At 43.6% G+C, this 12,779-nt stretch overlaps 1 protein-coding gene across 1 annotated transcript in view; it reads right to left on the bottom strand.

Annotated features, from left to right (window-relative positions):
* The window catches only part of LOC134571552 (ras-related protein Rab-5B-like), a 44,217-nt gene that overhangs the window by 18,305 nt on the left and 13,133 nt on the right, over window positions 1–12,779 (bottom strand). The window contains exon 2 of the mRNA XM_063429893.1: window positions 912–1,132. Coding sequence (XP_063285963.1) covers window positions 912–1,071 — 160 coding nt within the window. The 5' untranslated portion in view covers window positions 1,072–1,132. The remainder of the gene's footprint in view (window positions 1–911; window positions 1,133–12,779) is intronic.

Genomic DNA, 12,779 nt, shown 5'->3' with positions numbered 1-12,779 from the left:
AATCTGTATTATTTAAAGGAACAACACTGCCCTTCATTGAAGTATTATGCTATATTAAAGGAACACTATAGAAATACAAACATGTATTCCTGACACTATTGTGTTTAACTATTTAGGCCACCGGTCCAACTCCAATCGCATGAGAAACATGTTTTTACTCACCTTCCCTCTGTGCCAATCAGCGTCTCCTCATAGAGATGCACAGAGTCAATGCATCTCTATGGGGAATATTCAGCACCTCCATGCAGAGCGTGGAGACGCTGAACGCCTGTGCAGCACTGGACTAGGAAGCAGCTCTAATGGCCGTCTGAGTGACTGCCACTAGGATTTTCTAGGAAGCATTGTAAACACTGCCTTTTACAGTGCTCAGCCTGCAGGGACAGGCTATAGACACCAGAACCACTACATTACCCTGAACACACACACACAAATAGGTAATGAGCCAATTTCTAATTCCTCACCACAACAGGTTTTGCCTCTTCTAATACAAACCGGTAATGTTTGTTTGACAAATATCCTTTAATTGCTCACCTTTCTTGTTTGACTCCGACAGGGATCTTCACTAAAGTGAGAATTCAAAGTGAATTTCAAATGTCAGGACAAAATAACCGAATTGGACAATTCTTTAAGTGAGCTATGCCACAATTTCAAATTCACCTTAGTAAAGAACCCGGTTAATCTTTGGTAGAAGGGCTCAAAATGTACTGTGCTACTACACAAGCCTAGAAATTACTTTCCACTGCAAGTCTGGAGGGTCCAGGGCACACTCGCCATGTGTGAACTTCTACTAGAGAGAGCTGACTTTTCACATGCCAGTTCCTACGTGGTGATTAGAAATTATGATCCCTGTCCACAACCTTGTCATTAAGATAGTTGCACAATTAAAAACAAACCGCCCAGTCATCTCCTACCTCCAATGGTAGTCTCCTGGAACTCATCAAACTGGCCCTTGACGAACCTCAACACTAGACTTGACTTTCCAACAGCCATATCACCAAGCAGGACCAGTTTAAACTGACAGATTTTGGTCTGACCCAGTCCATTAGCCCGTGAGCTTCCTCTGCTGGCCATGGTGTTCTGGGTTCAGTCTTTAGTGGTGCCTCCTTTCACAAAAGAATGACGAGACTTGCGGCTGTAAAAAAATAATTCAGATTAATCTTCAATGATAGTCCTCTGGAAACATAAAACAAAATGTTAGGGAACAGACAATCCCAAGAGAAGAGGATACTTTTTTTTGTTCATCTTAATTTTCAGAAGCTTTAAAAGGTTTTTTTTTTTGTTTTTTTTTATAGCAAAAAGCCACATAGTGATACAATGTAGTTTATATAGCATGGTAAAACTAGAAATATATTCATATTTATTTATTTTAAAATAAATTGCATACATTTCTTTTAATACGTCGCAAATATTATGAAAAAATGATTGGTTTTGACTCAGCCTCTCTTAGGCAAGTAAAACACTATCCAAGAAAAAAAGTGGTGGCTACCAAAGAGTGGTTATAGAAGTATTCACGTTTAGTCTTTTCAAAGGTGGGGATAAGCTTTCATGTTCTAAACTTCAATAATAATGGTACTGATTAGGGATCGACCGATTATCGGTTTTGCCGATATTCTAATTTTTTGTAGGGGGGGGGGGGGGGTGAAGAACACTATGGGACAGGGAAGGAGGGGTGAAGAACACTTTGGGAAAGGGGAAGGGGCAGTGAAGAACAATATGGGACAGGGAAGGGGCAGTGAAGAACACTATGGGACAGGGAAGGGGGGGGTGAAGAACACTATGGGACAGGGAAGGGGGGGGTGAAGAACACTATGGGACAGGGAAGGGGGGGGTGAAGAACACTATGGGACAGGGAAGGGGGGGGTGAAGAACACTATGGGACAGGGAAGGGGGGGTGAAGAACACTATGGGACAGGGAAGGGGGGGGTGAAGAACACTATGGGACAGGGAAGGGGGGGGGTGAAGAACACTATGGGACAGGGAAGGGGGGGGTGAAGAACACTATGGGACAGGGAAGGGGGGGTGAAGAACACTATGGGACAGGGAAGGGGGGGTGAAGAACACTATGGGACAGGGAAGGGGGGGTGAAGAACACTATGGGACAGGGAAGGGGCGGTGAAGAACAATATGGGACAGGGAAGGGGCAGTGGCACACTCACCAGGAGTGACTTTCTATTAGACAGGGCTAAATTGTCATTTGCTGGTGAGAAGTGGAAATGGTGAGCCCTGACTGTGTAGATATGCAATACACTGAGGGTAAAGTATGTTATTCAGTGAAAATATAATTGTCCTCCATTCAAAGATTTTCTAAGCCAAAGTATCTAAGTTAGAAAAAAAAAGAATCACATAGTCAAATCTGTTTTTAGTTTGCCTATTTTGGCCTTAAATTTTAATGTCACTGTAAATTATTGGCAAATATCAGATTAGTAAATAACCATGTTGGACTTTCTTTTCCCTTGTCATCTCCCACGTCTACTGCTGTCATGTTAGCTTAGCACTGCCCTGCTAGTGCTATTGAATCATTAACCGGAAAAAGGGCAAAAGTATGTTGTGTGATGAATTTTATAGTTAGCTGTAAATTCTTATCAGGATTAAATCACTAAAGCAAGATTTCAGAGTGAGTTTCAAATTTAAGGTCAAAATAGAACTGGGAAAAATTGTCAGTGAGCTATGCTTTCACTCTTGGACTATTCATACCTTACACTTGAAATTCACCTTCGATTCTCCCCATAGTAAATTAACATACATATACATACATACTTATTTTATTTTTTTGTTTTGTTTTAAAGTCCTAAAAAAAAGTGGTCAGGTTTTTAAAAAAAATTAAATAAATAGAATTTGCTGCAATGACCTAATAAAACTCTGTCATGTGACATGGACACCAATTTAAAATAAAAAAAAAAATATATTGAATAAAATTCCTTCCTATGGGTAAGCTTGGAAGCACGTGCAGCACTCACTGGGCCTGCGGCCACCTTTATAAAGGGGCATTGGATTCGACCATCATGGAGGAGGCCATACCTCTGCAGGGACGTTGTGGAGTCAGAGTTTAACAGCGCTGAGGGAGTCTCTGTGTTGGAAAAAAGTAAGTAAAGCTTTATTTATTTTATTTTTATCTGTCTCCTTATCTTTTTGTATTCCTAACGCTATAGTGTTCCTTTAACTCCAGGCACATAAGGTTTACAGGAGCCTGGGTCGGAATTGTAATCATATGTTGGAGTACAAAATGGGGTTCTATCGAAGAGCCCATGAAACCTTTCACAGATCTCTTTGCACATGCACAAGAAGACTTCAGAGGCATGTATTGCAAATTATGCAAGAAGATTCCCATCAGCCACAGCAAGTAACGGCTGAATGCAATGCAAGGTAGCAGATGTAGTCAGCATTTTTCTTTTTCCTGTTTTGACATTTTGTGAGTCAAGTCATTTTTATGAAGAACTCAGAACTGGCAGGTCACTTTTCTCTGTCACGATCACACAGCCAGCACTAGCTCAGTGCTAATAGGGCAGGATAGATACATTTATACAGCTGTGCAAGAAGTTGTGTGCCTTTGCTACCTTATAATGCTAGTCAATCTTGGCGAGATTCTAGATGAGGCTGGTGAGCCAACTTAAAATATATCAGATGTAATGGCACGGGGAGTCAACTACTTGCTACACAGCTTCTTTGGAATATAACTCCAATGAACCTCATTCATATGCCTCCTAATAGTACGGATATTTGGCAATACTGTCCATATTTCAGGTTCCTGTCCCAGCTTTCTAATTGTGTTCCCTGTTGTCACCAGATGCTGGACACCAGGGAAATGTACCCAGCCAGCGCTGTGCGTGTTTATTAGAGGCACTCACTCTGTGTTGTGGGCGCTAGGACCATGCAGAGAGCACTTCAGCAGCGGCTGTGTGCCAGTGTAGTCATCTGGTAGGCTGTCGGTCAGTCTTGTGTGTATTGATGCCAGACTGACACACTTTCAGTCATGTGTGCCCATTATGGGTATTTCCAGTGAGGCATGTTGTATAACTGATGCCCTCAAGACCTGCCAACCCTGTCCCAATCTGCATGCCGATATTGTTAGGTACAAATCTAGTGGTTGGGCGAGCCTGATAGGACTGTTTAATAGAAGCATAAAAATGAGCACTGTACTTAAAAACTGCACTTCAACTAATAAAAGCCCTATATATCTCAAAGTAAGAAACATATACAGATATAGTCATGTAATATAGAAGATAGTGTCATAGCATAGTCCATTTTACATATTGAAATGCATGAGTAGAACTATGACATTAGAAATAGCAAGCTTCCGAGATGTAATGGAAGATTCAAAGAAAAAGGACTAAAATAGGTATCCTGCGCATGAAAAATAACATGTCAGTAACTGTGGAGGCATTTAGAAAAGGAGAGAAAATTATGGAAAAAAAAAAAAAATCAAAGTATAAGTAACTAGAAGCCATAGAAATTTAGATATAATTTGAAAGCTAAATGGGCCATGGCTAGCATGGAAGCAAACCGTAAAGTACAGATGAATCACAATGGGTACCGATTTGTGGAAAAAAAAAAAAAAATAGAACTTTGAGGTACAAATGAAGTGATGCTGTCCATGCTGGAGAGCCATGTGTTCTTCGATTGCCTTGGAATTCCAAGGCCTGTTCAAATGCAGTGGGTTCAGCTGCCGTTGAGAGCCTATATATAGCTCCATCCTCAGTGGCAACCAGCATTCTAGCCGGGCCCCAATGGTAAGGTATTTTAAAGTCCTGTAAATTGTTTGCAACTTGAGAGAGAGATTATTTCCATTGTAATGTGGACCTGCAAAGGTCTTGAAAGAATGTCACTTGTGATATTTAAAAAGTAAAGGGTTCCTTACCCTGAGTGGCTGCCATCACTGCCTCTTTTACTCCATAGGATAGAAACAGGATTAATACATTTTGAAAGGGAAGTTACTTTCGATGACATAGGGTACTCCTGAGAATGTGGGAGGAGTCCTCTGTTGTCAACGGTTTCAGGGTGCCCTGTATTTTCAGATTCTTCCTCCTATTTGCATGACCTAGTTAAGGGGTAGACAACCTTTGGGACCCCAAATGTTGTGTACTAAATTTACCCTGATGCTTTGCCAGCATTACGGCTATAAGAAAATGATGGGAAATAGAGTCCACAACACCTGGGGTGCCAAAGCTTGCCAGACCCTGATCTAGTGCCTCCCATTTTCAAAGTCAAGGTGCACTGACATTCGTGCAAATGTTCTCAAGGAGGTCCAATGTCACCATATGTGGCTTAGTGATCCAGGTCTGGAGGGAAACTACACATGCCTTTGTTTTCCATATACATTTGCATTTAGATTCCAATCATCTGAGGAAGGGGAGTTATGGATTGGGGTTAGGCTCCATCTTAGGCCGCAGTCTCTGAAGCAGAAAATGTCAGGTGTATTTTGTTTTCTCTCTAGAAATAGCTTTCAACTTCTTACTTTTCTTACCCATGACTGCAAATTACATGCAGGGAGTAAAAAGTGGACATTAAATGAAAAAAGAAGAACGCTTTTTAGTCCATATGCACAGAGCTCAGGATATTTGCAACTCACTCTGCTGGTCGCTCCGTCCCTTAACCACAACATGTTTATGGTTTGTCGTCTTTACATCTCAGTAAAGGTGTGAGTTTGAACTGAGGAAGGCGAACATGTAAAGATTTTAGAATTGATAATTCACAACTGTAGGTTGAAAGATAGCCATCACTATAAATAAGCTATATTTCCCATCACGTAGGGAGTGCTTTAAAACAGCATACTGAATATAGAGGATTAATATGCCTGCCAATATTGCCTGCCACCATCCAGGATGGATTTGTGCAGGCCGAATAGAGAAAGTGGCAGACCTGCCCATAAAGTGGGTGGCCAGGCTGACTGGCCATCTTCCACCTGAAGGCAAACAATGCACGGTGTAATCTAAGCTTGGTCCAGGTGCCCTGCCTTCTCCTGTATCCTGAAATCTGCCCAGCAAACCGGAGAATGCATTACAGGTCCACAGGACTCCAAATTAAAGGACAGTCCTTGCAAAATTGGAACTATTGACACCTGTGCGTTAAATTTAGACTTAACTAGTTTTGCACATAACCAATACAATATGATGAAATGAATATTGATTAAAAGGGACACTATAGGCACCAAGACCACTTAATCTCATTAAAGTGGTCTGGGTGCAATGTCTCATTTTTGCCCTGGAGCTGCAAACCGTGCAGTTTCAGAGAAACTTCAATGTTTGTTTACATTGCAGTGTTAAACCTTAAAGGACCACTCTAGGCACCCAGACCACTTCAGCTTAATGAAGTGGTCTGGGTTCCAGGTCCAGCTAGGGTTAACCCATTTTTTTTTATAAACATAGCAGTTTCAGAGAAACTGCTATGTTTATATAAGGGTTAAGCCAGCCTCTAAATCCTCTAGTGGCTGTCTCACTGACAGCCGCTAGAGGCGCGGAACGGAGGCGGAGAGGAGAGCTCCCCGCCCAGCGCTGGAAAAAGGTAAGTTTTACACCTTTTCCCCTTTCCAGAGCTGGGCGGGAGGGGGTCCCTGAGGGTGGGGGCACCCTCAGGGCACTCTAGTGCCAGGAAAACGAGTATGTTTTCCTGGCACTTGAGTGGTCCTTTAAGAGGTGCTTCCTGGCCTTCCATTGAGTTTGACTCGTGCTTTGCATGAGGACGTATGGCATCTTCTAAATCCCCATAGGAAAGCATTGGTTCCTATGTGGAATGTTTAAAGGACCACTCTAGGCACCCAGACCACTTCAGCTTAATGAGGTGGTCTGGGTGCCAGGTCCCTCTAGGATTAACCCTTTTTTTTATAAACATAGCAGTTTCAGAGAAACTGCTATGTTTATACTGAGGGTTAATCCAGCCTCCAAACCCTCTCGTGGCGGTCTCATTGACAGCCGCTAGAGGCGCTTGCGTGCTTCTCACTGTGAAAATCACAGTGAGAGCACGCAAGCATCCATAGGAAAGCATTGTAAATGCTTTCCTATGCGACCGGCTGAATGCGAGCGCGACTCCTGCCGCGCATACGCATTCAGCTGATGACGTCGCAAGGAAGAAGAGGAGGAGGAAAGCTCCCCGCCCGGCGCTGGAGAAAGAGGTAAGTTTAACCCCTTCCTCCCCCCAGAGCCCGGCGGGAGTGGGTCCCTGAGGGTGGGGGCACCCTCAGGGCACTCTAGTGCCAGGAAAACGAGTATGTTTTCCTGGCACTAGAGTGGTCCTTTAATGCGTGTGCACATTAGGACCCCCCCACATTGACTTACATCAGTAATTGTTAAGAGTAAATGTAAAAAATAAAACAAATCAACCTTTTATTTGCTGCTGTGAGGAGGAAGAGGGCACGCAGAGAGACACTGTAGTGTTATAAATACAGTTTTGTTTTCCTAACACTATAGTGTTCCTTTAATACCTGCAGGAGGAAAACTGCAGAGGAGGGTATATCATGAGCAAGTAATGAAGTGAAATGAGGTAGACATTAAATTTCAGAAGACAACTTATACACACTGGGTGAATGGTGTTTACTGGATGTAATGTATATTTTTTTTAATAATTTTTGTAGACTGTACAATATATTTCATTGCACTGATATCCTCAGGCATGTTTTTCCCAACCATGCTTAAAGGGATACTATAGTTTTGTATTCCTGGCACTATCGCTACTCCTGCCTTCCCCCTCCCTCGCACCGCTTCACCCCCAGTAAATAAAGGATTAAACCCCCCTTATTTACTCACCTTATCCCAGCGCTGATGTCCCTCGGCGATGGGTTGAAGCTCCTCCTCCGTCCAGCGAATAGTGGGCTCTAATGCACATGCACAGCAAATGCTGTATGTGCGTTAGATTCTCTCTCCTCCCCCCCCCCCCCCCCCCCCCGCAAAGTGTGAGGACGTCCAGCATCAGATACCGGATCAAAGGTCCGTTTCAAACCAGGAAACCCTCTAGGTGTCAGCCACTGTGGGCAGACTTAGAGCTCACTTAGTGCAAAAGGGACAGTGCACCCAGACCACTTCAGTCACTAGTTTCTGTTCAAGGAATTTTCATATGACTATTAAAAATCTCTAAAAGCAATGTATAGTCCCTGTAAAAAAAACCTCTATTAAAAATATTCACTTCTGTAAACTCTTTTTAAAATGGAGATTGAATTATAAATATAAAATTTAGCAAAAATTTCCCACAATTTATTACACATATATTTGGACATATGTTACATAGCCAAAAAGATGTAAGAAAAAGGCAACAGCTAATTTTACTACTAGATGTACAGGTTACCTGCTGCAATACTTGAACGATGACTTATGTCTGAGATACAAAATAAAGGTTTAATTTTTGTTTATGATGACCTATTCTTTGTACTCCCATGGGTGTAATCTGCCATTTGCAACGCTTGTTAGGACTGAAATGAACTGAAAAAAAAAATAGAAACTTGTTTAACCGCCTTTTAATCCTATAAATAAATAATCTACTTTTAGTCTCTCTTTCTATTTTAACAGAAAGTTGAGTCTGGTTTTCGAGAGTCAGACAACAATTTCTGAGAAGTGTGTGTGTGATTTTTATCACTGACATTAAATTCAGTTATTTGCAATATTATTATAAATATATTGTATACATATTTTTAAAGCCTTAGAATAAATTATATTCACTCGTATTCAAAACTAAAGTTACAAATGTTTGATTGAAAGCAGCTGTCAGCAGAATTTCAGCAGAATTAAGCTTTATAGTAGCAGATTAGATAAATTTAATGTGTCATAATCACTTTATATATATTTTTTTCCTGAGCACTCGAGTTTTCATAAAGTGTATATAAACAAAACAAAACATAAAGCAGTCAAGTTGACAATGGGTGGAGCTTAAACAAGGTTCAGTTTCAGTTGACAATCCAATTTACCCACAATCCATCAGTACAATGAATCCCACCAAAGGGCAAACTGGGAAGAAGAGAACAAAATGGCCGCCCCCAGATATTGAGATCCAACACAAGGAAGAAAATATGCTAAATAGAGGCAATTGGCAAGGGAGGGCAGAGTATAATTATTAAGAAAAGAAAGAAAGGAAAACCAAAAGAGAGAAAAAAAAAAAGTTTGACATGGCCCCTCTAAACATTCCAGCCTACAGAGGGCATTAAAGAAACACTTCCACCCAGAGCAACTTCATTTTAGAGACAGTGTGTCAAATTTTTTTTTACAAAAAAACAAAAATAAATTAGTAAAAAAAATAATAGAAATTGGAACAGCCTTATTTGCTTCATTTTCACAAATGAACACTTTTTATTTGTACTTTTCTGCTACAACTTAATTAAACTGAACGCGTGACGGTTTGCTCATACATCTGACTTTCTAAATGGTTCGGTATTGGTTGATTGATAAGAATTTGGAAAGGTGCATGTTGATTTATGTCAATTACAAGATAGTGTTGAGGCAACTGTCTCAGTTATTAGGGAAAAAGGCTTAAGGCCTTTGCTTTGAAAAAAAAGTGTTTATTTGGTTCCCAGTGCTATATCTATTGCACCCTGCAGTGAGTGATTTATATAATCTGAAATATCAGAATGCTGTTAAATGCAGTTTTAAAAATCCATGTATCAGACGTACCTCATTGATTAGTACTATAAGCTTGGCGAGCTTGGGAATTTTGTGGGAACCTCAAAGATGCTTGAGAACCAGTTGTCTTAGTGGCGATAAAGGTAGCCTGGAAAAAGATTAGCATTGGGGCGTTGTGAATATTCTTAAATTTATAAAGCGCCAACAAGTTCTGCAGCGCTGTGCAATAGGTGGACTGACATACATGTATTTGCAACAAGATGATTTCGACGGACAGCAAAAGAGGATATTGAGGGCTCTGCTAAAACAAGCTTACATTCTAGAGGGAGTGGGGGGAAAGTGGCACAAGTGGTAAGGGTAGGATGTATTTCACGGACATGAAAAAAAACAAGTTGCTAGAGTAGTTAACAATGAAGAGTTAATTCTTGGGATGAGAGGAAATAGGATGAGGTTTTCAAAATGTGGGAAGAAAAACTGTTTAATGAATATACTTTCCTAAAAAAGTGAGTTTTCAGTTTTTATTTTTTGAAGGAACAGAGACTGTGTGATAGTCTAACGGAGCAAAGAAGGGAGTTCTATGGGAGGATACGTAGGAGCAGTGTTTATGTAGAGATTTGTAAGCAAGTACCATAATGTTAAATTTAGGCCTAAATCTTACAGGAAGTCAGTATTTATTAATACATTTCAGACTGTAACGAGGCCAGCTGGGAATGTGTAAGACCACTGAGAAACGGATTGCAAAAGTCAAGGTGAGAGAGGATAGCAGAATCTACCAGGACCTTAGCTGCATCCAGCATTAGATAGGAGAGGATGTGCGCTATGTTTTTAAGATGGAAGCAGTAGGATTTGGCAAGTGATTGGGCTTGAGGGGTGAAGGAGAAATTGGAGTCAGATAGGTATGGTAGAGCTGAGGGAGGCTCTGTTTTGGACAAGTTAAGTTTAAGGAAATGAGCAACAATCCAGTTACAAATATTAGAGAGGCAGTTAGGGGCACAAATCAAGAGTGGTGGAGTGAGATCAGAATAGGACAGATAGATTTGCTTGTCATGTGCATAGAAATGGTATTGGAAGGAAGGAGCTGATGAATTTACCAAGGGCAGCAGTATAGATCGAGAACAGTAAGGGACGAAGAACAGAACCTTAACCCCTTAAGGACCAAACTTCTGGAATAAAAGGGAATCATGACGTGTCACACACGTCATGTGTCCTTAAGGGGTTAAGGAATGTTCCCTTTCTGGTACAAAAGCATACTTTCACTAAACCATTACCAATTTATCCCCTTAACCCCTTAAGGACCAAACTTCTGGAATAAAAGGGAATCATGACATGTCACACATGTCATGTGTCCTTAGTACACATGACATGTGTGACATGTCATGATTCCCTTTTATTCCAGAAGTTTGGTCCTTAATTAAGGGGTTTAAAATGTTTGTTTGTGGGGGCGTGGCCGGACCGTGCATGGAGTAAGACGCATCTAACCGCAGCTCCGTGGCCCCAGCACACTATAGCACCGATATTCGAGCCGGAATCGACCCAAAATGGGTAAATCCAGAAAACCATACACCCCGGGACCCTCCCAGACGGGCTCGCCGAGCCGAACCGCGGGACCCATGGACGGGTACCTCGGAACTCAGAGAGACTCGCGGGCGCACCAGGCCGCGGCCAAAATGGCGCCGGCCTCGCCTGAACAGCGCAACATTGAGAGCCCCACGAGCAGCCCGACCAGGGGGGAATCCCTCACGCAAATGGCGGCGGACATAGCCGCAATAACGGCAAACATGATGTCCAAGACGGACAAAGCTGATTTACTGGCGGAAATCCGAACTGCGATCAGGGAAGAGGTCATGGAGGTGAGGAGAGACCTGACAGCTCTGGAGCGCAGGGTGGAAGAGCTAGAGGCAGACAGAGCCCAAAACATACAGCAGCACCAAGCTACTGAGACAGCCGCCACCAGGCAGGGCAATGTCCTGTTGGAGCTAAGGAGAAACCTGGAGGATCTGGACAATCGCGGACGCAGAAATAATATCCGCATACGCGGGCTGCCTGAGTCCACCGGGGAGGCACTACCGGAACTCCTCCGGGGCCTGTTCACTCTCATCCTAGGGGACAGGGCCCCAACGGACTTTGGCATTGAACGGGCCCACAGAGCACTACGCCCTGCTTCCGCAGAAGGCCCGCCAAGGGATGTCATCTGCTACCTGCTTTCCTACTCGTTGAAGGACGACATAATGAGGGAAGCACGGAATCGACAAAACCTCACCTACATGGAGGCCCAAATCTCCCTATACCAAGATCTTTCTGTGCTCACGCTGGAAGCGAGAAGGGCTCTACGCCCCCTCACCACCATGCTCCGAGATCAGCGGATACAATACCAATGGGGGTTCCCCTTTAGCCTGCAGGCGAAGGTGGGCAGCACATGGCACATCGTGCGCTGGCCAGCGGACGTCCCACGATTCTTGCGGGCCGCGGGCCTCCCAGCAGTGACAGTGTCAAACTGGATCCTCGAAACGCAACCAACGCGCCAGAATGCACCACGTGACAGACCGGGCACAGGCCTCACAGGAGCTGGATTTCGCCGGGGTGGCCCGGACAGCCATGAGGAATGATCTACCCTAGGGCCGGAACCCGACAGGATGGGCAACCGGCTGTCGGCCCGACACCCCAGCCCTACGCATTGACACTCCATGGCACCGAGACGGACAACCTTACTCCCCCCAGGGTCTACGCCGTAAGCCGGCCTGCCTAAACAGCACACAGCTACTAGACCCGGAGCTGCTACCGACCCGCTGGGTATGTACTTGACCCCTTACTTTGGGCCCCTACGCTTAATGAACAGCCCAGAAATGCATGACACTGACACGGGAGGGAATCACACGATTGGGGCGGGGGGATCTGGTGGGTTCATGAAACACCCGGGGAAACACGAGGGCAGGGACTTCCCATGTTATACAAGCCCAGCAGCTAGCATTGAGCAGTGCCCCGGGACAGATCCTGGACTCACCCCTAACTGAGCCCTATTACGCTTGGAGGCGCACCACCCCTGATCTTGCCCAACCCAGTGATGGTAGCCCTGCCCGTAGGCACCATAGCCCGGCCCCAGGCCTGCTGACAGCCGAGCGGGTGGGAGAGAAGCGGCCCCTGGGGAGGGGGGTTAAAGGGGAATTTGCATGTTGTGAACTGTAATGTACTGCTTTAAGGTTTAAATTGTTTCTATTGTTTATAAGTTTTATGCTGCTTCTGGCC

Source organism: Pelobates fuscus, chromosome 8 (genome assembly GCF_036172605.1).
Source record: "Pelobates fuscus isolate aPelFus1 chromosome 8, aPelFus1.pri, whole genome shotgun sequence".
Classification (NCBI taxonomy): Eukaryota; Metazoa; Chordata; class Amphibia; order Anura; family Pelobatidae; genus Pelobates; species Pelobates fuscus.
This window is presented reverse-complemented; position numbering and strand designations above follow the sequence as displayed.